Here is a 27627-nt window from a genome sequence, read left to right as displayed (position 1 = left end):
TAGAGATGGCACTTGCCAGGCTGGATAGCAGACATCTAGTTGCGTGATTTCGGGAGAAAATTACAAATTCGTCACTCAGGAAATCTGCAGTAGAGTTCATGCGGTCTTAATTTTTGGTGGATTATTTTTTTTATTTGTGATTCCAATTGACATGAACATTAGAACACAGTGCAAGTTGACAAATGATGCGGCGAACTGGAAATCCCGGCCCCATTTTGCCCTATATTTGAGGATAGAATACCCCTCGTTTGTTCGAACCCACGACAACTAACAATCTGTGAATAAATTTACTTCGAAATGGGCACATTATATTGCACCAAGTCGGTCAAGGAATGACCCTAGTTTTAGGCTCCGGTCGCACCGTTATCCGCACACAGCTTGTGGTTTCAATTTCAAACAGACAAAGTTGCAGGTCTACCGATGTGTAAAATCTCGGTCACTTTTCATAGAACTGAACTTCTAATATTCGATGATATGAATCCTGAGATGTGTAAGCCCTAACCAAATAGAGCCACGACACTACTCTTTTTCCACACGTGTGTGTGTATGTGGGGGGGGGGGGGGTATTTAATAGTGTTTCCCCCACCCATCGAAATGTGGGGGGGGGGAGCGTGTCCCTCCGCCCCTCCTCAGGATTGACGCCCATGGGTATAACACCTTGCTATCCCTTAAAATATATGGGCAGAAAATATCAAGCTACAGTTCCTTCTATGGACACGAAATGCCGGCTGCCTTGATATATTAACATCAAAACTGAAGGGACTAAACTTTACCATATGAAAAATAATGTTCGTCCAACCACTTAGGACTGTGTTCCGTGCCGTTTGCTTCACTACAAAGTTTATATTAGGGATCGAGATAATCATTGTATGCTAATTTCTATTCTTGCACATAGTAACCGCCAAGCGAGGACAATAGTTATTTCAAGTCCAAAGGTACTTCCAAAAATAAAAGACGAATTAACTTCTAAATAAATACAGACGCAGACCTTATCAGTTTGTTTGCTATATATCCCAAGATAGCAACAATAATGTCAACGTTACATTTCATATGTACCCGAGAATGAATGAGTAATTTTTATATCATATAAACTTTATATTTTTCTTTGTTTTATTTATAACCCGCATTAGTCAATCTTTCAGTAACGATTTAAACGTCCTTTCGTCAAGGTTGATTCTTGGATGAAGGATAGCACGCACTTTCAAACTTAAGTTATTCACGTAAGTATTTCTTTTATAATAATTTTAACAACAAAGTTTCAGTTCGAGCGGTCTACTCAAATGAAGATTAGTCCAATCAAGTGTTTTACGCTAGTGTAAATCACCACCCACCCCACCCAACCGACACCACCCACCCCACCCCACCCCACCCCAACACCACTTCTCCATCTTCTTCGTCTGGTCTCAGCAAAGACTTTTCCGTTGAACGCTGTCGGTTATAGGTGACCTTTAACAAGTTCATCACCCTCATTTTTCTCTTTTACAGGGGGAAGGAGGGGTGTGGATGGTTTAATATATCTTCTTCTTTTCTTCATGATGTTAACTATGTAATTCTAGGTTTCTTATAGCGTGTCCTTACTGGTGGAAAATTTGGGGGGAGAAGAGATATATTGAGTGTTTAATCTAAAAATGTTACTAATATTGCTTACATAAATGCGATGATTTATATAATTTGATATAGTTTTACATCTTTTGAAGATGATTTTTAGCGGCTATTGGTAAAGGATACAATGGTCCGTCCATTTGGATCTGCCAAACTACTTTAGAACATTTAACACTTTAGACCAAAACACGTATAGAATAAAAATTAGTAGTAGTAGTAAACAAATATTAAAGAATGAAAACAAAAAGACATCTCCAGACACTATCGTTCTCACTTAGGTATCTAGCAATCCAAAAAATCTATCAAACTATTAACAAAACTCTCAAAATAAATTTACATTTAAAATTTGGATTAATGAAAGGAAGGCATTTTATTGTAATGCAGCGATGGCTGTTTAATTTACTTCTGATATGGTGATTAAATTGAAACGGCTTATTTTACATTTTGTTTTACTTACCGAATGTCCTGTTTTTCTACAGCATGGCTTTTTGTCGCCAAACTGTTCGATTATTCCTGCCTGGTAATAGGTACACATGTATAAAGAGGTACATCTCTAACCAATCAAAATATCTGACTGTAAAGAAAGATGAAGAATTTGATGGTAAGATTTGCAATATGTATATATCTATATATATATATATATATATATATATATATATATATATATATATATATATATATATATATATATATATATATATATATATATATATGTATATATATATTTATATATATATATATATATATATATATATATATATATATATATATATATATATATATATATATATATATATATATATATATATATATATATATATAAATATTTAAAATAAATATAAAGATCGACTTTTTAGCTTAACTTCATATATCTGAGGTATCCAGCATGTTTAAAGATGCATGGATGCCTTGAAAACTGATATAGTTATTGAGACATTGTTGGCTTTCATTTCTTCCTTTGTGTTCATTGGACTATGTAGCATATCAATACCTAAGTCATCCTTTCAGTATACTGAGAGTATAGTGAGAAACATTGGGCTTCGATAAAGTGGCTATCAATTGATTGATCAATTAAATATAATCCAGACTTTAAGATATGAAAGCTCACTTGAATGGCATATCCTTTCCTTTCTAATAATTTCTCTCAGACGTTGTAATCTTGAAAATGGTAAAGGAGCCTGATAATTCAATTTGCACGAATCTACTGGAAGTTCTCTCAGAAACATTGCAACAATTAGAAGACTCAAAATCATACAGAGCGATTGTCCTGACTTCGGTAAGTTTGACAAACATTTTGGTTCAATTTGGAAACTATGTCAATTCACATGTGTTTCCCCGGTCCAACCACGCATTAAAATACAGTTCGTATGAATTCTCTAGTGCATTGGTTATAGTCATGATGTACACTACCAGATGGGTATCCAACTGTTCAGTGGCGTAGCTAGGATTTTTTGAGTGGGGGGGCCATGGGGGGCTGTTCTTTCTTGTGGGGGGGGGGCGGAGGTTACTATCTGAGCGGAGCGCCACCTTGGGTGGCGCGGAGCGTACAGAGAAAATTTGAGATTTCAACACCCCCCAGATCGCAGGAGATGGCACCTGTGAGGCAAAATAGCAACCAAAAAGATGTGCAACTTTGGTGACAGAAATGCAAAAAAATATTTTCTCTTTCATGCTGACTGGCCTTGCCAATTCAGCCAGACTTTTAACTTGAGTGAAGTTGACATCAAAGGCGTACGGGACCATTTCAGTTTGGGGGGCAGAGATTTTTGTGCCCGAAAGTTCCCGTGACACTATCTAAGCGGAGCGCCACCATCGGTTGGCGCGTAGCGAACAAGAAAATTTTTGGCACACAATGCCGGAAACGGCACTTCTGAGGCCTTGCAAGTTGCATCTAAACATTCTTTATTTTATAATCTCACGTTTTAGAAATTTACAGTTCCCCAAAAATTTGGTAATTTAGAAGAAGAAAAAATGGTAACATCACTTTGAAGGGGAAAAATGGGACAGTATATTTTTTAAGCTGCTATATTTAGTTACCTTATTTATTATTTAACACAGTACTCAGCTACCTCCAGAAAAACATTGTTCAATGACACGTAGGCGGGATAATGTCGCTGTGTCGGGTGAGACTGCAATTTGTCTCACAAAAAAGTATAAAATATAACAAAGAATATGATAAACCTGTACTTCTAGGCTTGTAGACACTCCCCCCCCCCCAACCATCCATGAAAAAGAAAATGTTACTTTTATACACTCATGTCGGGGATATCCAGGTCAAGGGCGGCGGAAGCACTTTGCAAAGTTGTATGCACGGCTATCTGAGCGGAGCGCCACCATCGGTTGGCGCGGAGCGTACTTTTAGAAAATTTTTGGTTTTACAAATCCCTCAGATGGCCGGAAACGGCCCTTCCCGAGTGTTCAATCTGGTTCCCTGGCCTCTTGCTAACTTGAGGCACCTCAATTTTTATGTAGAAAAAAGGCACATTTCTAACCTGAGGAAAAGTGGGGGAGGGGCACGTGCCTCCTTTTTCCCCCGGTTCCGCCGCCCTTGGTCCAGGTATACAATTGACTAGTTAGAAGAAAAAAAATTGATCGTGCAAAAAGCGTGGTAGCCCAGATGAACTGCGCTTACGGTGGTGTTACACGGAAATATTCGGGCATCATGATGCTAAATAAAGAAAATCATGGAATTGTCGGGCAAAAATTTGAAAAAGATTCGGGCAAGCTACTGCATATTTATAATATATATATATATGTATGTATGTATGTATGTATGTATGTATGTATGTATGTATGTATGTATGTATGTATGTATGTATGTATGTATGTATGTATGTATGTATGTATGTATGTATGTATGTATGTATGTATGTATGTATGTATGTATGTATGTATGTATGTATGTATGTATGTATGTATGTATGTATGTATGTATGTATGTATGTATGTATGTATGTATGTATGTATGTGTGTGTGTATGTGTGTATGTATGTATGTATGTATGTATGTATGTATGTATGTATGTATGTATGTATGTATGTATGTATGTATGTATGTATGTATGTATGTATGTATGTATGTATGTATGTATGTATGTATGTATGTATGTATGTATGTATGGGTGTATGTATGTATGTATGTATGTATATATATATATATATATATATATATATATATATATATATATATATATATATTTCCAGAGGACAAGAAATTCGGGCAAAAGTCCTGAAAAATTCGGGCAGCCTAAGAGGAGAAAAAATATATATAATTTTTCTCCTCTTAGGCTGCCCGAATTTTTCAGGACTTTTGCCCGAATTTCTTGTCCTCTGGAAATTTAGGGGGCAGTCTGCCCCCCCTGCAACCCCCGCCTCGTACGCCTATGGTTGGCATCATTTGTTGTTTCAAGGTGTCAAGGCCTTTCTCCCAACTCAAACCCCTGTGGGCTCCCAGTAGGTTTGCAGGAAATGCCCACATGTGGACTTAAATAGCATTAGAGGAAGGGGATGGAAGACTAACACGCATCGATGTTTCGGTAATGGTCCACATTGGTGGCTCGGTGCTAATTAGGCCATTTATTGGGTTTCTTGAGGCAGCTGTCATCAGAATCTGGGTTTTTGTGCCAATCGATGACCGATAACATGTATTGGTAGATATCGATATCGCGCAGCACATGCACAAGGTTCGTGGTGTATGGTCGCAACCGTCGCATCAACCATTGCCATGCCATGCTGTATGACCATTCTCATGATTACTACAGATATTGTATTATTCTTATTCTGCCAGATGCAGACGAGAAAATTGTGTAACTCTATTTCCCAAATTATTGAACAAAAAATATTAGTGAATCCCACTGATGAGTTTTTTTTTTTTTTTTACAATTTTTTTTACCCCATTCCCAGTGGGGGGCCAGTGGGGGGGCCAGCCGATTTCATGGGGGCCCCGGCCCCCCCAGGCCCCCCCCCCCCGTAGCTACGCCACTGCAACTGTTCTCTTAATTTCCAGTAAATTATAGCCGAATCATGCGGATGTCTAATTCAAACCGTCCATTATGAGCAGGGATGGGCACGAAATTGATCTTACGGGTCACAGAGGGAAATGGTACCCGAGACTGTGGGTTGCTACACATAAAAATGTACCTTTACTCTTGTCACAAAAAAATGATAAAATTACGGCTCGTTAATATAGAAAAGGAAATACCAGAATGTTCCATACATGTGAATTGTTCATCTGGTATGATGAATGTTTCATATATCAGGAGTTTTATATATTAACTCATGCTTTTGCTTTCGGTCAGTCATTTGGTCAGTTTTCGAATGTTATTTAACATCTTCTTACGGGTGGCAGGCAGAAAATGGTCCCTCGAGCATTTGATTTTTAAATGCAAATAAAAATATTGTAAAAAATTGATATAAACAAAAGAATAACAATAATAAATAATAATTATAAACATATAATAATAATAACAATGATCCACATAAAAAAAGCTATACCTTGGTGTAGTTTCCCATTTTGTTCAGTTTTGTTTATGCATGTGATACAACGGATTTATAATGTGAAATATATTATGAATAAACAGTTCTTAAAGAAAAGTCTTATTCTAAATAAGGTGCATGCTTTGTCAGTGTTAGTTGAGATTACACAATGAACACACAGTATTTGTAAATGAAGCTTTAAGTACATGGGCTGTTTAGGGATGATAAGAAATGGAATGGTTTGATATGCTAATCAGAAAAGAACACGTCCAAATAATTCTCTTCTTTATGAATCTCGTGCTATAGGTTAATCTGATGTAGTGAACTTATCGGTAAACCTAAACGTGACATGTTTTTTAATTGTCTTCTATTTGTTCTGATTAATACCGTAGACAAATTTATATCGAAATGTTGACATTAACGCCACAGATCCTTAACAAAAAAGGCCTATATACATGCATGTATTTTATCAACATTAATGTAGTCTAGTAGACTTTGGATTAAACCATATTGATATGGGTATATAATATAATAATAATCAATATAATAATCAGCAGTTATTTTTACGACGCTTAAGCGACCACAAATGTGGGAGAAGCCCGCAAGGGCTTATGGATTACAACTTACACGTCGGGTGGCTTCCAATTCAACATTTTAACTCAAATTTGGAATCTTTTCAATTTAGAAAACCATTTCAGATGGGAAAACCGTAGATTGCTCTTGGATGAAAAACCCACCTTACTATGGCCCGGCCGGGAATCGAACCCCGAACCTCCCGATTGCTATATCGTGTTATATCATTGATTATATATGGAAAAGAGAACGAATATATATTTCCTCATATTAGTAAAAGAATACTGTTACATATACTCAAACATTTTCACAGCAGTGCCAGTTCTTTGCTTCTTGTCCTGCAATAGAAAAAGTTTCGAAATCATATTGTACACTGAATTTTCGGCCAAGTTGCAAGCAGTCAAGACTTAATATTTTGTTATATTTCATTTTCCCTTTCCCTTGTTTCCCCCTTATTCAGGGGGTAACCGGAATATTCAGTTCTGGACTGGATATGTTATCACTTCGCCAAAAACCTAGTAATGAAATCTACAAGTTTTGGTCTCTATACCAAGAAACATGGGTGCGTCTTTACGCATCTTCTCTCATCACGGTCGCTGCTATTAATGTAAGTAATCCAAATGTTGTCATATATTAAAAATTTATTTGAGAAATTGCTCAATAAAACATAAGACTTATTCATTTTTATCACAAAGCAATTATGCGAGTTCAAACGTACTCTTTACATTTGCCTGTTGCAATACAGACATGACAACTACATTTGGATCAAAGAAACATTCCTGACAGGAGTGAGCCCTCATTTTCAATGTCCGTCTCCGTCTACCCCTCCCCCTTTCCCCCCAGCCACCCTATCCGACATACTCGGTCTTGCAAAGTTTGATTCATGGGAATTTAAAAACGGTATCATATTCTGAAATAGAAAAATATCGGATGTGAATTTGGTTACCTAATTTCTATTTATAATAAAACCAATAGAAATCGATGCTTCTCCTTATCACTGTGTGGAAACTTGATTACGTAACCGTGTCATATGACCATTATATGAAACTTTGTTTTATATATTTTCATTGGATTTTATATCCCTCAATAATGATGAAATGTCTGTAAATGATCACTTTTACTTCTTCTAGGGATCCGCTACAGCATCGGGCTGTGCACTGGCCACGGCATGTGACTCTCGCGTCATGGCGGAAGGAGATCACGTGATTGGGCACGATGAAACGAGAACTGTAAGTTAAAATGCACGGAAAAAAAGTCCCAATATTACTATAAGCGCGTATGTTGTGGGTTAGCAGTGTCTTATTTCACAATGTTCAAAGATATTTTTTGGTTCTAATACTTTCTCCCGGACGATTTTCACCCTAAGACATTAGTAATGTATGTGTGTATGTATATATGTATTTTAGATCCTCCTGTAAGCAGGAACTCGCGAAGAAGTCAGTCTCTTAGATTCATATTTAACGTCCATGATTATAAATTGTCAATTGCAAACAACTCTGTAACTAGACGACATACATTTATCTTGGAGTGACTCGAACTCGGGACCTTATGATTGAAAGGCACCGGCGTTAGCCACTATGCTAACACTCCGTTAGCTAATACTCCGAATGCTGAAGTATAGATCATTAATTATCTCACTGTTAACAGACTGGTTTAAAAGGTGAAAATGAAATGTCTTTGATCAGTATTTGAAATTCTGCTGCAATCATGAATGGAGCCAATACTGATAAACATAGGCGTAAAGTATACAAAAGTTAGAAGATATAACATGAATAGACAAACCTGAGATACTGTTTTTAAGGTTGCGTAACTCACTTTTTCTCTTTTCATTCCAGGGCTGGTTGGTACCAAACTGGGTCAAATTCGGTATGGTTAATTTAATCGGATTCAAAGAAACGGAACGTTCATTTCAAAAAGGTAAATTTAGGGTCTTACACCAAAATCGAACAGATGATACCCGATAGTGCATAGAACGTAGCTAAAGCGAAAACTCGTTTAGTAAAACTGTTGTCAGAGGATACTTAAAACATGCACCCATCGTGGGTGAGAGCATGCGATATATATATATATATATATATATATATATATATATATATATATATATATATATATATATATATATATATATATATATATATAAACAGATATATTTTGTATGTTTATGTTTATGAGGTGACAATGAACAAGTATATAGCACTTTAGAAACTTCAGAAAACTTGTCAATTTTCTTGATCGTGTATCTGATCACTTTTATTCATCTTCACGTCACACAGGAACTATCTTCTCTCCAGAAGATGCACAGAAGATCGGACTTGTGGATATGGTAGTCCCAAAAGATGACCTGATGACATCGGTCAGGATACGACTGAAGGAATCAGCATCACTGGAAGGTGAGGGTCTTGTTGATGGGGGAATACATATATATAATATGACTGTTTCAGTGGTGAATACGGTGAGCCCCCCCCACCCCCACCCCACCTTCCCTGAAACTCATTTCCAAGTTCTACTTTAAAACGAAACAAAAAAAAATATTGCATTCTCCATTACAGAAAATAAACATTGTAACAAATAAAGCAAACACAAAAATTCGAGTCACATGTGGCTTCATTACGTCACATTTAGACTTGATCAAGTCTTCTGCCTAGTGTATCTCACAAATGGAATAAGGTTTTTATAAGGCTGTTTTGTGATCTGAGATTTTCCACGCAACGACGTTGGGGTCTGGTCGTGATAAGCCGGGGCAGTGGGCCTCGGCGGGTTAATATGAGTGCCCTGGTCAAACCTAACAACTCACTGGCCAAACTGGTTAAAACTTCACACACATACATGTGATAGCTATTACGTAATGCTTCTTTTCCATATTTTACCACGTTACCTTAGATGATCTCAGAATCTCCACAAAGAATATGATGAGACGAGAAACGACAGAGAATTTAAATCATCGACAACAAGAAGACGTTACAAATATGACGATATATTCCTTGCTTGAACACGTACAGGAGAGTATAGTGGATACAAATGCTCAATATTTAGGATGGAAACCTGTTCCGTGGCCAAGCGGATAAAGTTGGCTGAACGGATTGAACCTTGTACAAGTGCAATTAATCAAACCAAGAAAGTATTTGTCGCAACTTGATGATGTCACTTTGGATTGGGTACGGTTATTAAACATGAACTGGTTAAAACCAGTATAACTAACTTAAAGGTTTGGTTACAACCAGTAAACATGTATATGATACGATGAATACCTAAAAACCATGTCATGATCTGGTTTAAAACCAGTAACCATGCAAACGGTCTGTTTAATACCAAGAACCATGTAATGGTCTGCTTGAAAACAGTTACCATATAAACCTTCTGGTTAATACCAATAGCCATGCTTGCAAATGATCTAGTTAAAACTATAGTGATCGTGTTAATGGTTTGGTTAATACCAGTAACCAGCTGTATGGTCTGGTTAATACTATAGCAACCATGTAATGGTTTTACTAATACCAGTAACCCTTGGTAATATGGTCTTTGTAACAGAGTTTTTTTGTACCGGGTACTGAGAGGGTCACTCGGGGTGCGCAGTCCGGATCGGAGGCTGGGACGTGAAGGTGACAATCCGTGGTTTCGGAAGCCTGTAACCAATATTAAGGTTGAAAAGCGTACCGGCATAAATAAACGAATCAGCGTTGGAATGGAACTTGTCAGCAGACAATTATGGTGAACACTTATACAACTTAACTCGTGGGAAACATACATTAAGCGAGTCGGATCAGATCAAGGTAAAATAGATTGTTTACTTCAATTTAAAACGACAAAGCTCATAACTATTGAAATGAAGATAGCGTACTTTCGCGGTGTGGATCACTCACTCTGGATACATATGGAAGCAACCTTAATTTAATTCATAATTTCAAATTTTAGGCCTATTGTGTGTAATTGACCTTGTATATATAGTCTAATAGTAGTCAACAAGAAGGCTGAAATTTACTTTTTGCCTCGTGTGTTTATTGCAATTTCTTACCATCGGAGGACAAGACAGTCAAGGTTCAAAATAATTTAAATGAAACTTCGTTGCTCTTTTGAGGTATATATATATATATATATATATATATATATATATATATATATACCTCAAAAGAGCAACGAAGTTTCATTTAAATTATATATATATATATATATATATATATATATATATATATATATATATATATATATATATATATATATATATATATATATATATATATATATATATATATATATATATATATATATATATATATATATATATATATATATATATATATATATATATATATATATATATATATATATATATATATATATATGTATATATATATATGTATATATATATGTATATATATATGTATATATATATATGTATATATATATATATGTATATGTATATATATATGTATATATATGTATATATGTATATATATGTATATATATGTATATATATATATATATATATACATACAAACACTTACATATAACCTATATGCAGTAATGGTAAAGTGAGATACAGTCGAAGACAATAGATTGCTATTTGTTTTATATGTAGACTCATGTGCTATCTGTCTGGTAACGCAGACAGTAAACAGGTTTTGTTGAAGATTACCCTAATGTTAATATATATATATTATATAATATTTCATTTGAGTCAATAGTATGTTTCACAGTTGTTACGAAGTCCAGATATCATGGTTTGGGAAACGAACACAATAAAGTAGGTTAGAGAGGTTTTGTTTTAAAAGAATCTAATGCGTGTCTCTTGGTAACAAAAATATATAACTTTGCATAAATACATTACATACCTTAATACTTAAAGTTAACTTAGCGCGCACGCAAGGTACCTCGGCTACCGCTGGGCTCTCCGTCGGGGTGTCAAATCCCAGGGTAGTCTGTAACCGTAGTGCGGGTGTGTCTGGAAGCTTCCGGAAGGCGCTTTTCGTATAAATAACAGCTCCGGTATAGAGAACAGGACCGGGTAAGGTAAATAATAAGTTCAGAAGAATGGTATCCAAAAGAGAGTTAAGAGTATGTCACACACAGCGTGGTTGGCAAAGGTAGGTTTAGTAAGGGCTAGGCAGACATAGTCGTTTTACGTGGCGTGACGTACAGGTTGGTGCCACTGGGAGAAGAGCCAGAGCCACTCCTTGAAAACTAATATATATGACATTCGGTGAGGTTACTCGACCGTAGCTTAGAACTGCACTGATTGTGCTCTACGTCTACAAATTAGCATAATAATACACCATTAAAGAATTGCATAACATCAATTAGCGTAGTTAACCTTTAAAGTAACATGCTGCATCATAACATCCCCCCCCCATAAAGTGGAAAAATACAACCAAAAAGGGAGTCTTTTTCCCTTGAAAACACTTAGCATGTGATGATAATTACACAAATTAAAAACACTTTAACCACACACATATATAAACAATTAACCGACACGGCTGAGTGCGTCTGCACATATGTTTTCCTTTCCAGGTATATGAACTATCTTTAGGTCATACCCTTGGAGGAAAATACTCCATCTGATCAAACGTGCACTCTTGTTCTTAAACTTATTAATGTAAACCAATGGATTGTGGTCGGTGTATACGACAGTTTGATATGGACCGTTAAGATACACTTCAAAATGCCCTACAGATAAAATAAGAGCCAATGCTTCCTTGTCAATTGTAGAATAGTTTCGTTGACTTTGATTTAATTTTTTGGAAAAGTAAATAACAGGATGTTCCAATTTTTGGTCATCCTCTTGAAATAATACAGCGCCGACTCCGACGTCACTTGCATTGATAGTCATGTTGAATGATATCTTAAAATTTGGAGCCGCAAGTACAGGCTCACTTATAAGAATGAGTTTAAGATTCTCAAATGCGGTCTGACAACATTCTGACCATAAAAATTTAACTTTCTTTGCTAATAGGCTAGTGAGTGGACTGGCCACATCTGCAAAATTCGGACAAAATTTCCTATAAAATCCTGTCATTCCCAAAAAACGCATTAGTTCCTTTTTGTTTGAAGGAACTGGAAATTTATAAATTGCTTCAACCTTAGCTGTTTTGGGTAAAACCTTGCCCCCTCCCACAACATGACCAAGATACGTAACGGAAGCCTTTCCTAGATCACTCTTGTTTAGATTTATTGTTAAGTTTGCACTCTTAAGTCTCTCAAAAAAATCCTTGGTTTGTTCTATGTGAGATTGCCAGCTGTCAGAATATAAAATAACATCATCGATATAGGTACCACACCCTTTAAGACCCTTACAAACTATGTTCATGAGACGGGTGAACGTACTTGGTGCATTTTTCATGCCAAAAGGCATAACATATTACATTACATGCCCATACACCATCCGGTGTCACAAAAGTCGAAATTTCTTTAGCTCTTTTAGTTAAGGGGACTTGCCAGTATCCCTTCAATAAGTCATATTTACTCACAAATTTTGAATTCCCAATACGATCGATGCAATCATCGAGACGAGGTATAGGATGAGAATCGGTGACTGTCACTGAATTTACTTTCCTATAATTTATGCATAACCTTTGGGATCCATCTTCCTTGGGTACTAGTAATATAGGTGAAGACCAAGGGCTATGACTAAATAATCCCGTTCTCAAGCATATATTCAATTCTTTCCTAACCACCTGCAGCTTTGAAGGATTGAGTCTATATGGGTGTTGTTTTATTGGTTTTGCATCCCCAACATCAACATCATGGAACAATACACTTGTTTTTCCTGGAATATCGTTAAGAATACTTGGAAACGAAGAGATTAACCGTTTCAGATCTTCCCTTTCATTCCGCTGTAGGTGACCTAACTTGCTGTCAAGATTGCAAAGAACTTCAGAGTTCGTTTTTGTCACTTTTAAGTACTTTCCCAACAATTCTGTCTCATCACCATTATCCTCTACTACTGACATCACACAAAAATTGTCTTCTCCCCTCTCATGATACGATTTCAACTTTGATGTTAATGTGACACAGACGGTTAGACTTACGCCGTCCAGGAGTATCAATAATGTAGTTCACATCACTAATTTTCTTTGCAACACGATACGGTCCAGAGAATCTAGCACGCAATGGTTCACCGTGTACTGGCAGTAAAACTAAGACCTTTTCCCCAGTCTGAAAACTTCTTTCGTTTGACTTCTGATCGAACCTTTTCTTCATTCGATCTTGACTCTTTAACAAATTATCCTTTGCCAATTTGCTAGCCTTGTGCACTCTCTCATTCAAATCTGATACATAATCTAGTACATTGACCTCAGCAGGCGAATCTGTCAACCACTTTTCCTTCATTAACTTCAAAGGCCCACGAACCTCATGCCCATAAATTAACTCAAAGGGGCTGAAACCCGTAGATTCATTTGGTGTTTCTCTAGTTGAAAATACCACAAAGTCGATACCTTTATCCCAATCCATCTGACTTTCGTGACAGAACGTTTTTAGCATATTTTTAAGGGTTTGGTGGTAACGCTCTAGTGCACCTTGGGATTCGGGGTGGTAGGCAGATGACGCCGTTTGCCGAATACCTAGTGTTTGCAATACTTCTGAGAACAACCCGCTCATGAAATTTGAACCTCGATCATGTTGTACTTCCCTAGGAAGTCCAACTCTGGTAAAGAACTTCAAAAGTGCATCAGAAACAGATTTTGCCGAAATATTTCGAAGTGGGATTGCTTCAGGGTATCTGGTAGCCACGTCCATTATCGTCAAAAGATACATAAAACCGGACCTGGTTTTGGGGAATGGACCAACACAATCAATGATAACTTTATCAAAAGGCTGCCCTACTGCGGGGATAGGAATGAGGGGAGCACTCTTAATTTTCTGGTTTGGTTTACCTACAATTTGGCAGGTTTTACAACTTCTACAAAACTCACTTACATCTTTATATAACTTTGACCAGAAGAAGTGCCGCAGTATGCGATCTCTAGTCTTCCTAACGCCTAAATGACCTGACATTGCATGGTCATGAGCAACCTGAATGATCTGAGCCCTGTAATCTGACGGGACAACAATCTGATGAAAAACTAGCCATTCTTCATTGGCTGCTACTTCTGGGTGCCGCCATTTTCGCATAAGCACCCCAGACTTTGACATATAATACCCTACTGGTATCTTAGAAATCTCCTGTTCAGTATGAACCGATTGCAGAAGTTTCTTGATTTGATCGTCAGCTTTTTGCCTTTCGATCAAGTGTTGTTGATCTAAAACCAATGGTTTGACAACATCAGCATTTTTTGCTGGATTCTTATTAAATTGATTTTCTCGAGATAAATCATTAAGATTTTCAAAGAATGTTCCTGCCAGTTGGAAACATTCATCACCTGTTGGAACATTAGTATCATTCACATTAGGTGCTTTAAGAGCCATAGAACGAGTTGTTACACAAGCCGGAAAAATACCAGGAAATTCTGTTAACAACCGTTCTGTTTCCTCATTAGACTGAGGTTGGTTACATACATGGACACAGGGGGAAGTGTGGACTTGGCCACCAGCAATATCATTGCCAAGGAGAAAATCTATACCGTCGACCGGCAACCTCTCTACTACTCCTATCTCGACTACCTTAGAGACATACTCACAATCGAGCTGAAGTTTAACGAGGGGGGCTCTCACGGTATCCTCTCCCATACCCCTTACTAACACATGTATTGGACTGGTTTCTATGCCATGACTTGGGGAAAACACATTACGCAACATCAAAGAACGTGATGCCCCTGTATCCCTCAATATATGAATTTCTGAAAAATCATTAGTGCCTGGCCTAGTAACAGTGCCAACTGACATAAAATTATCGTAGCCATGTGGTTTCAGATTTGCCCTAATTTTCTCAATTTGACTACTAGAAAGCTTGCTTTTCGAAAATATGCTATTGTCCTTAACATAGTTCGGTTGAATGAGTGGGGATCCCATAATTAACTTTTGTTTACTGGCAATAAACGCCGTTGGCTTTTCAATTTCTCTCAACCGTTTGAAACAACTTGCATTAACATGGTCAATTTTGTGACAAAAACTGCACGTGGGCGTATTTCTGGAACCTGCATTTCCAAAACTACCCCTTCTTGTGTCAGAATCATTGCCCTCTCCTGATCTCCCATATTTGCCCTTTCCTTTGAAATAATTTGGAACTCTGGGATTCTGGGATTGACCAAATGAACTCTTGTGAACCAGCTCATAATCATCTGCAACAATGGCAGCTTTCTCCATTTGCTCTACCCCCCTATCTGAAAGATGAGTTCTAATCTCCCTTGGAAGACAGTTACAAAATTCTTCCATCAAAATTAACTCTCTTAATAGCTCAAAATCAACTCCAACTTTCTTAGAAGCAAGCCACTTATCAAATAGTTCCGATTTTGTTCTACTGAATTCTACATACGTTTGATCTGGACTTTTGCGTTTTGTATTTCTGAACTTTTGACGATATGCCTCTGGTACTAGCTGATAAGCATTTAAGACTCGTTCTTTGACTTTTAAATAGTCTGAACCTACAGAGTACGACAATGACGTGTAAACGTCTTTTGCTCTTCCTGTGAATACACTATGAAGCAATGTGGTCCAATATTTGTTAGGCCACCCTAACTTTCTCGCCAAATTTTCAAACGATGTAAAAAATCTGTCTACGTCATTTTCATCAAACTGAGGAACTAGCCTTATGTTCTTAGAGAAATCAAAAGACGATGAAGATTGCCCTATGTGACTTTTCGTTTCCAGCATTTTAAGAGCCATTTCATGTTCTAATTCCTTCAGTCTAAATTCGTTCTCTATCTTTAACTTTTCACTTTCACGTATCTCTCTTTCGTTTTGCAATTCTAGTTCCCTAATCTTCAATTGGATTGTTAATTTCTTTAATTCTTCACTTTCTTCACTAGATTTTGGCATATCCTCCCCTTTTCCTTTGATGAAACCCCATTTTAGTAAATGATTACCAACTATACGATTCAACTGAGGTTTCTTAGCAGCTGGAGGTACTACGATACTAAGGTGCTTAGCTAAGTCTAGGAGATTATCTTTGGATAAATCATCTACATTCTCTATAGTCAATTCAGTATGTGATACAAATGCTTCAGCCGTTGTAAAGGCCATAGCGAAATATAAATACACCGCTATTACATACATATAGAAACACTTATAAGACAAGAGACACTAATTAGATGCAAATTTTGCTAATCTGGTATTTTTGAAAAATTTTGCAAGTTTAGCCAATTTGTTCGTTTCCCGGATAGGCCCCCAAATAATATCTGTTACGAAGTCCAGATATCATGGTTTGGGAAACGAACACAATAAAGTAGGTTAGAGAGGTTTTGTTTTAAAAGAATCTAATGCGTGTCTCTTGGTAACAAAAATATATAACTTAGCATAAATACATTACATGCCTTAATACTTAAAGTTAACTTAGCGCGCACGCAAGGTACCTCGGCTACCGCTGGGCTCTCCGTCGGGGTGTCAAATCCCAGGGTAGTCTGTAACCGTAGTGCGGGTGTGTCTGGAAGCTTCCGGAAGGCGCTTTTCGTATAAATAACAGCTCCGGTATAGAGAACAGGACGGGTAAGGTAAATAATAAGTTCAGAAGAATGGTATCCAAAAGAGAGTTAAGAGTATGTCACACACAGCGTGGTTGACATGGTGAAGAAAGGCCGGAACGGAAAAGGTAGGTTTAGTAAGGGCTAGGCAGACATAGTCGTTTTACGTGGCGTGACGTACAGGTTGGTGCCACTGGGAGAAGAGCCAGAGCCACTCCTTGAAAACTAATATATATGACATTCGGTGAGGTTACTCGACCGTAGCTTAGAACTGCATTGATTGTGCTCTACGTCTACAAATTAGCATAATAATACACCATTAAAGAATTGCATAACATCAATTAGCGTAGTTAACCTTTAAAGTAACATGCTGCATCATAACACAGTACACCCATATAGTGTTTTGTGTCAATTGACCGCGTTTTTAGAAACTTTTATGCTCTCCGTTGAGATTTCTTTAAAAAAAAATGACGGTTTTGATATTAATCAGAAAACAGACGAAAGGTAAGAACCATCTCGCTTTTGTTTTAATATTGTTACTAATTAAAGAACATAAAGCCAAAGCATTAAACTACTGTAATGCTTAACAATGGTGTACGTGCATAAACATGACTTTGATTTTACGGTTTGTTTTAATCTATACATGTATATATACTTACATTGAAAATAATAATGTAGTTTCTTTCATATTTTAGAATGACTGTGTTTGATACTTGTACATATAGCTATAGCTCAGCAGAGCAATTTCCTCACCACGCAATACATTCAAACCCCCTCCCCTCCCCTCCCCCAACGCAGGCTTTAAAATGTATGTTCTTGCCTGTAAGCTTAAAAGATGACACTAGGGATGGGGGGGGGGGTAGTTGAAATATCGCAACTCAATACAAAATAGAAAAATCTGTCATTAATGTTTGTACTCCATTTTTTTTTTCAAGTTTCTCAGTTAATTGTCTGAAATGTATATATATATATACATACATACAAACACTTACATATAACCTATATGCAGTAATGGTAAAGTGAGATACAGTCGATGACAATAGAATGTTATTTGTTTTATATGTAGACTCATGTGCTATCTGTCTGGTAACGCAGACAGTAAACAGGTTTTGTTGAAGATTACCCTAATAATAATATATATATTATATAATATTTCATTTGAGTCAATAGTATGTTTCACAGTACACCCATATAGTGTTTTGTGTCAATTGACCGCGTTTTTAGAAACTTTTATGCTCTCCGTTGAGATTTCTTTGAAAAAATTGACGGTTTTGATATTAATCAGAAAACAGACGAAAGGTAAGAACCATCTCGCTTTTGTTTTAATATTGTTACTAATTAAAGAACATAAAGCCAAAACATTAAACTACTGTAATGCTTAACAATGGTATACGTGCATAAACATGACTTTGATTTTACGGTTTGTTTTAATCTATACATGTATATATACTTACATTGAAAATAATAATGTAGTTTCTTTCTTATTTTAGAATGACTGTGTTTGATACTTGTAAATATAGCTATAGCTCAGCAGAGCAATTTCCTCACCACGCAATACATTCATACCCCCTACCCTCCCCCAACGCAGGCTTTAAAATGTATGTTCTTGTCTGTAAGCTTAAAAGATGACACTAGGGAAAGGGGGGGGGGTAGTTGATTTATCGCAACTCAATACAAAAATAGAAAAATCTGTCATTAATGTTTGTACTCCATTTTTTTTTTCAAGTTTCTCAAAGTTAATTGTCTGAAATGATCGAATGAGTCTAAATCGATAATGACCTTGGTTCATCAGTCCACGCTTAAATGTTTATGATCATCAATAGTTAAGATAACAACCAAAACATGTCTTTCAAACTTCACCCAACCAAAAACAACACCCTTGTCAAATTTCCAATGCATGGTAAACTTGTATATACTCCATAGTTTGATACTTAAGTTGACAACACGTCAAGAAAATACGATATTTGACGAGGTTACGAAAACATGACATCCTGACAGAGAGTATCAAATTTTCGACATATTGTTGTGGAAGCCATTGTAGTCATAAGATCCAGTGGCTTTCTAATTAATCCATTGATTCATTGTTTCATTGGTTCGTTGGTTCGTTCATGTGACTACACGTGCGCTAAGCTGTCGTTGACAATAAAGAAACTGTTCAATCAGGGGCGTCAATCCGATTTGAAACGTGGGGGAGGGGGGGGGGGGCGTAATCGATTCGAGTATTTCGGCCGTAAGTACTATCTAAGCGAAGCACCACCATCGGTTGGCGCGCAGCGTACCAAGAAAATCTCAGATTTCAATACCTGCCAGATCGCTGGAGATGGCACTTGCCAGGCTGGATAGCAGACTTCTAGTTGCGTGATTTCGGGAGGAAATTACAAATTCGTCACTCAGGAAATCTGCAATAAAGTTCATGCGGCCTTAATTTTTGGTGGATTATTTTTTTTTATTAGTGATTCCAATTGACATGAACATTAGAACCCAGTGAGATGTGTAAGCCCTAACCATATAGAGCCACGACACTACTCTTTTTCCACATGTGTGTGTGTGTGTGGGGGGGGGGGGAATGTTTGATAGTGTGTCCTCCACCCATCGAAATGTGTTGGGGGGGCGCCCATGGGTTCAACACCTTTCTATCTCTTAAAATATATGGGCAGAAAATATCAAGTTACAATTCCTTCTATGGACACGAAATGCAAGCTGACATCCCTTGATATATTAACATCAAATCTGAAGGGACTATACTTTACCATATGAAAAATAATGTTCCTCCAACCACTTAAGACTGTGTTCCGTGCCGTTTGCTTCACTACAAAGTTTACATTAGGGACCAAGATAATCATTGTATGCTAATTTCTATTCTTGCACATAGTAACCGCTAATGTAAATCACCACCCACCCCCACCCCAACCCCACTTCTTCATCTTCTGCGTCTGGTCTCAGCAAAGACTTTTCCGTTGAACGTGGTCCGTTATAGAAACAGTTCATCACCCTCATCTTTCTCTTTACAGGAGGAAGGTTTGGTGAGGATGGTTTAATATTCTTCTTCTTTTTAATAATGTTGACTATATAATTCTAGGTTTCTTTTAGCGTGTCCTTACTGGTGGAAATTTCGGGGAGAAGAGATATATTGAGTGTTTAATCTAAAAATGTTACTAATATTGCTTTCATAAATGCAATGATTTATATAATTTGATATAGTTTTACATCTTTTGAAGATGATTTTTAGCGGCTATTGGTAAAGGATACAATGGTCCGTCCATTTGGATCTGCCAAACTACTTTAGAACATTTAACACTTTAGACCAAAAACCGTATAGAATAAAAATTAGTAGTAGTAGTAAACAAATATTAAAGAATGAAAACAAAAAGACATCTCCAGACACTATCGTTCTCACTTAGGTATCTAGCAATCCAAAAAATCTATCAAACTATTAACAAAACTCTCAAAATAAATTTACATTTTAATTTGGATTAATGAAAGGAAGGCATTTTATTGAAATGCAGCGATGGCTGTTTAATTTACTTCTGATATGGTGATTAAATTGATTTTAAAGAAAACGGCTTATTTTACATTTTTTTTACTTACCAAATGTCCTGTTTTTCTACAGCATGGCTTTTTGTCGACAAACTGTTCGATTACTCCTGCCTGGTAATAGGTACACATGTATGAAGAGGTACATCTCTAGCCAATCAAAATATCTGACAGTAAAGAAAGATGAAGAATTTGATGGTAATATTTGCAATATATATATATATATATATATAATATTTATATATATATATTTACATACATATATATATATATATGAATATATATATATATGTTAACAACATTGACTATTTAGCCTAAAATTGAATATTCTGAACTTCCAGCATGTTTAAACATGGATGTCTTGAAAACTGATATAGTTATAGAGATATTGCTATTGCTCTCATTTCTTCCTGTGTGTTTCTTGGACTTTGTAGCATATCAATACTAAAATTAATTCCTCGAGTCATCCTCTCAGTATATTGAGAGTATAGTGAGAAACATTCGGCTTCGATAAAGTGGCTATCAATTGATTGATCAATTAAATATAATCGAGACTTTGTGAAATGAAACCTCACTTGATTGGCATATCCTTTTCTTTCTAATAATTTCTCTCAGACGTTGTAATCTTGAAAATGGTAAAGGAGCCTGATAATTCACTTTGCACGAATCTACTGACAGTTCTCTCAGAAACATTGCAACAATTAGAAGACTCAAAAGCATATAGAGCGATTGTCTTGACATCGGTAAGTTGACAATCATTTTGGTTCAGTTTGGAAATTTAATCAATTCTGTGTTTCCCCGGTCCAACCACGCATTAAAATACAGTTCGTGCGAACTTTCTAGTACATTGGTTATAGTCATGATGTACACTACCAGATGGGTATATAAGTGTTCTCTTAATTTCCAGTAAATTATAGCCGAATCTTGCGGATGTCACAGAGAAAACTTGCACCCGAGACTGTGGGTCGCAACGCATAAAAATGTACCTTTACTCTCGTCACAAAAAATGAATAAACATTTCTTAAAGAAAAGTCTTATTCTAAATAAGGTGCATGCTTTGTCAGTGTTAGTTGAGATTACACAATGAACACACAGTATTTGTAAATGAAGCTTTAAGTACATGAGCTGTTTAGGGATGATAAGAAATGGAATGGTTTGATATGCTAATCAGAAAAGAACACGTCCAAATAATTCTCTACTTTATGAATCTCGTGCTATAGGTTAATCTGATGTAGTGAACTTATCGGTAAACCTAAACGTGACATGTTTTTTAATTGTTTTCTATTTGTTCTGATTAATACCGTAGACAAATTTATATCGAAATGTTGACATTAACGCCACAGATCTTTAACAAAAAGGCCTATATACATGCATGTATTTTATCAAAATTTTTGAAGTCTAGTAAAACTTGGATTAAATAACATTGATATGTGTATATCGTGTGATATCACTTATTATATATGGAAAAGAAAACGAATATATATTTCCTCATATATTAGTAAAAGAATACTGTTACATATACTCAAACATTTTCACAGCAGTGCCACTTCTTCGCTTCCTGCAATAGAAAAAGTTTCGAAATCATATTGTTCACTGAATTTTCGGCCAAGTTGCAAGCAGTCAAGACTTAATATTTTGTTATATTTCATTTTCCATTTCACTCGTTATCCTTATTCAGGGGGTAACCGGAATCTTCAGTTCTGGACTGGATATGTTATCACTTCGCCAAAAACCTAGTAATGAAATCTACAAGTTTTGGTCTCTATACCAAGAAACATGGGTGCGGCTTTACGCATCTTCACTCATCACTGTCGCTGCTATTAATGTAAGTAATCCAAATTTTGTCATATATTAACAATTTATTTGAGAAATTGCTCAAATAAAGGATCTTTACGTGCAGGCTGGAATACCATGTTCAGCAAATAAAACATAAGACTTATTCATTTTATCACAAAGCAATTATGCGAGTTCAAACGAACTCTTTACATTTGCCTGTTGCAATACAGACATGACAAATACATTTGGATCAAAAAACATTCCTGACAGGGGTGAGCCCTCATTTTCAACGCCCGTCTCCCTCTACCCACCCCCCCCCGCTCCGTTTTCCCCCAGCCACCCTATCCGACATACTCGGTCTTGCAAAGTTTGATTCATGGGAATTTAAAAACGGTATCATATTCTGAAATAGAAAAATATCGGATGTGAATTTGGTTACCTAATTTCTATTTATAATAAAACCAATAGAAATCGATGCTTCTTCTTATCACTGTGTGGAAACTTGATTACGTAACCGTGTCATATGACCATTATATGAAACTTTGTTTTATATATTTTCATTGGATTTTATATCCCTCAATAATGATGAAATGTCTGTAAATGATCACTTTTACTTCTTCTAGGGATCCGCCACAGCATCGGGCTGTGCACTGGCCACGGCATGTGACTCTCGCGTCATGGCGGAAGGAGATCACGTGATTGGGCACGATGAAACGAGAACTGTAAGTTAAAATGCACGTAAAAAAACAAAAAGTCCCAATATTACTATTAGCGCGTATGTTGTGGGTTAACAGTGTCTTATTTCACAATGTTCAAAGATATTTTTTAGTTCTAATACTTTCTCCCGGACGATTTTCACCCTAAGACATTAGGAATGTATGTGTATGTATGTATTTTAGATCCTCCTGTAAACAGGAACTCGCGAAGAAGTCAGTCTCTTAGATTCATATTTAACGTCCATGATTATGAATTGTCAATTGCAAACAACTCTGTTACTAGACGACATACATTTATCTTGGAGTGACTCGAACTCGGGACCTTATGATTGAAAGGCACCGGCGTTAGCCACTATGTTAACACTCCGCTAGCTAATACTCCGAATGCTGAAGTATAGATCATTAATTATCTCACTGTTAACAGACTGGTTTAAAGGTGAAAATGAAATGTCTTTGATCAGTATTTGAAATTCTGCTGCAATCATGAATGGAGCCAATACTGATAAACATAGGCGTAAAGTATACAAAAGTTAGAAGATATAACATGAATAGGCAAACCTGAGATACCGTTTTTAAGGTTGCGTAACTCACTTTTTTCTCTTTTCATTCCAGGGCTGGTTGGTACCAAACTGGGTCAAGTTCGGTATGGTTAATTTAATCGGATTCAAAGAAACGGAACGTTCATTTCAAAAAGGTAAATTTAGGGTCTTAAACCAAAATCGAACAGATGATACCCGATAGTGCATAGAACGTAGCTCAAGCGAAAACTCGTTTAGTAAAACTGTTGTCAGAGGATACTTAAAACATGCACCCATCGTGGGTGAGAGCATGCGATATATATATATATATATATATATATATATATATATATACATATACATATATATATATATATAAACATAGATATATTTTGTATGTTTATGTTTATGAGGTGACAATGAACAAGTATATAGCACTTTAGAAACTTCAGAAAACTTGTCAATTCTCTTGATAGTGTATCTGATCACTTTTATTCATCTTCACGTCACACAGGAACTATCTTCTCTCCAGAAGATGCACAGAAGATCGGACTTGTGGATATGGTAGTCCCAAAAGATGACCTGATGACATCGGTCAGGATACGACTGAAGGAATCAGCATCAATGGAAGGTGAGGGTCTTGTTGATGGGGGAATACATAGTTATAATATGACTGTTTCAGTGGTGAATACGGTGACCCCCCACCCTCCCCCACTCTTCCTCCCACACCACCCCGCATTCCTGAAACTCATTTCCAAGTTCTACTTCAAAACCAAACAAAAAATTATTGCAATCTCCATTACAGAAAATAAACATTGTAACAAATGAAGCAAACACAAAAATTCGAGTCATGTGTGGCTTCATTACGTCACATTTAGACTTGAACAAGTCTTCTGCCTAGTGTATCTCCCAAATGGAATAAGGTTTTTTCTAAGGCTGCTTTGTGATCTGAGATTTCCACGCAACGACGTTGGGGTCTGGTCGTGATAAGCCGGGGCAGTGGGCCTCGGCGGGTTAATATGAGTGCCCTGGTCAAACCTAACAACTCACTGGCCAAACTGGTTAAAACTTCACACACATACATGTGATAGCTATTACGTAATGCTTCCTTTCCATATTTTACCACCTTAGATGATCTCAGAATCTCCACAAAGAATATGATGAGACGAGAAACGACAGAGAATTTAAATCATCGAAAACAAGAAGACGTTACAAATATGACGATATATTCCTTGCTTGAACACGTACAGGAGAGTATATTGGACACAAATGCTCAATATTTAGGATGGAAACCTGTTCCTTGGCCAAGCGGATAAAGTTGGCTGACCGGATTGAACCTTGTACAAGTGCAATTAAAACCAAGAAAATATTTGTCACAACTTACGAAATGATGTCACTCCGGGTTGGGTACGGTTATTAAACATGATCTGGTTAAAGCCAGTAACTAACTAAAAGGTTTGGTTACAACCAGTAAACATGTATATGATACGATGAATACCTAAAAACCATGTCATGATCTGGTTTAAAACCAGTAACCATGCAAACGTTCTGTTTAATACCAAGAACCATGTAATGGTCTGCTTGAAAACAGTTACCATATAAACCTTCTGGTTAATACCAATAGCCATGCTTGCAAATGATCTAGTTAAAACTATAGTGATCGTGTTAATGGTTTGGTTAATACCAGTAACCAGCTGTGTGGTCTGGTTAATACTATAGCAACCATGTAATGGTCTTACTAATACCAGTAACCCTTGGTAATATGGTCTGTGTAACAGTTTTTTTTTGTACCGGGTACTCAGAGGGTCACTCGGGGTGCGCTGTCCGGATCGGAGGCTGGGACGCGAAGGTGACAATCCGTGGATTCGGAAGCCTGTAACCAATATTAAGGTTGAAAAGCGTACCGGCAAAAATAAACGAATCAGCGTTGGCATGGAACTTGTCAGCAGACGATTATGGTGAACACTCGTACAACTTAACTCGCGGGAAACATACATTAAGCGAGTCGGATCAGATCAAGGTAAAATAGATTTTACTTCAATTTAAAGACGACAAAGCTCATAACTATTGAAATGAAGATAGCGTACTTTCGCGGTGTGGATCACTCACTCTGGATACATATGGAAGCAACCTTAATTTAATTCATAAATTCAAATTGTAATTGTATTGTGTGTAATTGTATTGTGTGTAATTGACCTTGTATATATAGTCTAATAGTAGTCAACAAGAAGGCTGAAATTTACTATTTGTCTCGTGTGTTTATTGCAATTTCTTACCATCGAGTGACAAGACAATCAAGGTTCAAAATAATTTAAATGAACCATCGTTGCCCTTTTGACGTATATATATATATATATATATATATATATATATATATATATATATACCTTTTAAACATTTAAATACTTGCAAGATTAATTAAAATTCAATGCGTTGCTGTACAGGTAACCAATGAAGAGATTGTAAGTAAAAGTAATGTGACAAAATTTAGGAAGAGCGTAAATCAACCGAGCCGCTCCATTAAGTACCATTTGAACTCTACGGAGCTTATAATCAGGTAAACCAATCATGAGTGCATTACAATAGTCAATATGACTAATTACAAGAACATTAATAAGAGTTTTAGTACAGTCCTCGTCTAGGAATTTTCTGATCTGACGAATGTTATAGAGTCCATGGTATACCCTTGAGCAAACTTTTACAATATGAATGTCCATTGACATGTTGCTGTCAAGATGAACCCCAAGATTTTTTGCACTATCACATGGCTTAATATCCACGTTACCTACTTTTATCATCTGAACCCGAGTCTTAGCAACTTGATGCGAGTACCAATTAAAAGAAACTCAGTCTTGGAATGATTGATCATAAGCCTATTGCTGATCATCCAATATCTTATTTCGAAGATAAGTGATTACATTGCCAGAACAGCCCGTTCCTCAGATAACAGAGAACCAGCATTGAAAGATAAACATAACTGTGTGTCATCAGCATAACTATGTGCGTTAAGAAGGTGTTTAGAGACAATGGCAAACAACTGAGAAACATAACAAAGAAAAAGAATAGGACCCAGACAGCTGCCCTGTGGTACACCACAATTCAAAGAAAAATCTTTCGATGAGATATTTTCTATAGATACATGCTGTTTTCTGAAAGACAGATAATTGCCAATCCATTTTTGTGCATTATTAACAATACCAAATTGGGTACGCAATATGTTCACAAGAATATCATGGTTAACAGTATCGAACGCTGCACTCAAATCCAACAGGATTAAAAGAGTGCATTGTTGTTGGTCCATATTCATCAATATATCACTATGTATTTTCATGAGTGCAGTTTCTGTAGAGTGATTTTGCCTGTACGCAGATTGACAATCAGGAAAAGGAGCATGTAATGAACAATGTGAGACAATCTCATTAACTACAGCTCGTTCAACTAACTTGGAAACATAGCTCAAATTACTAATTGGTCTATAATTAGAATAGATAGGGTTCAAACCTGCTTTCTTTAACAATGGAGTAACGGTAGCAATCTTCCAATCTTCCATATATATATATATATATATATATATATATATATATATATATATATATATATATATATATAGCCTATGTGCAGTAATGCTAAAAGTGACATACAGTCGAAGACAATAGATTGCTATTTGTTTTATATGTAGACTCATGTGCTATCTGTCTGGTAACGCAGACAGTAAACAGGTTCTGTTGAAGATTACCCTAATAATAATATTTCATTCGAGTCCATAGTATGTTTCACAGTACACCCATATAGTGTTCCATGTCAACTTGACCGCGTTTTTAGAAACTTTTATGCTTTCCGTTGAGATTTCTTTGAAAAAAAATTGACGGTTTTGATATTAATC

At 36.4% G+C, this 27627-nt stretch overlaps 1 protein-coding gene across 3 annotated transcripts; it reads left to right on the top strand.

The window, feature by feature from the left end:
* The first annotated feature begins 1065 nt into the window (after positions 1-1065).
* Positions 1066-25983, top strand: LOC139971593 (enoyl-CoA delta isomerase 1, mitochondrial-like). 3 transcript variants are annotated; one of them, XM_071978215.1, is made up of 8 exons: positions 1066-1220; positions 2082-2203; positions 2751-2878; positions 22413-22559; positions 23134-23232; positions 23839-23920; positions 24259-24375; positions 24876-25969. In XM_071978215.1, the coding sequence occupies exons 2-8, from the start codon at positions 2083-2085 to the stop codon at positions 25058-25060; spliced, it is 879 nt and encodes a 292-aa protein (XP_071834316.1). In that variant the 5' UTR covers positions 1066-1220; position 2082; the 3' UTR covers positions 25061-25969. The 3 variants fall into 3 exon arrangements, with proteins under 3 accessions (XP_071834316.1, XP_071834315.1, XP_071834317.1); XM_071978214.1 differs by lacking the exons at positions 22413-22559; positions 23134-23232; positions 23839-23920; positions 24259-24375; positions 24876-25969 and adding exons at positions 7111-7257; positions 7781-7879; positions 8486-8567; positions 8924-9040; positions 9531-10747; XM_071978216.1 differs by lacking the exons at positions 2082-2203; positions 2751-2878 and adding exons at positions 20811-20932; positions 21350-21477 and having other exon boundaries at positions 1072-1220; positions 24876-25983.
* Positions 25984-27627: the final 1644 nt, after the last annotated feature.

This window comes from Apostichopus japonicus, chromosome 8, assembly GCF_037975245.1.
Source record: "Apostichopus japonicus isolate 1M-3 chromosome 8, ASM3797524v1, whole genome shotgun sequence".
In the NCBI taxonomy this organism is placed as follows: domain Eukaryota; kingdom Metazoa; phylum Echinodermata; class Holothuroidea; order Aspidochirotida; family Stichopodidae; genus Apostichopus; species Apostichopus japonicus.
The sequence above is the reverse complement of the archived record's forward strand: the minus strand, read 5'-3'. Positions and strand labels throughout refer to the sequence as shown.

What these genes read in the sequence shown, in the direction of transcription:
- LOC139971593 (XM_071978216.1), top strand. Translation starts at nt 20,812, where the DNA reads ATGGCTTTTTGTCGACAAACTGTTCGATTACTCCTGCCTGGTAATAGG. An exon ending in GAAAGATGAAGAATTTGATG is followed by an intron (nt 20,933 to 21,349) that starts GTAATATTTGCA and finishes AATTTCTCTCAG; the next exon opens with ACGTTGTAATCTTGAAAATG. An exon ending in GAGCGATTGTCTTGACATCG is followed by an intron (nt 21,478 to 22,412) that starts GTAAGTTGACAA and finishes ATCCTTATTCAG; the next exon opens with GGGGTAACCGGAATCTTCAG.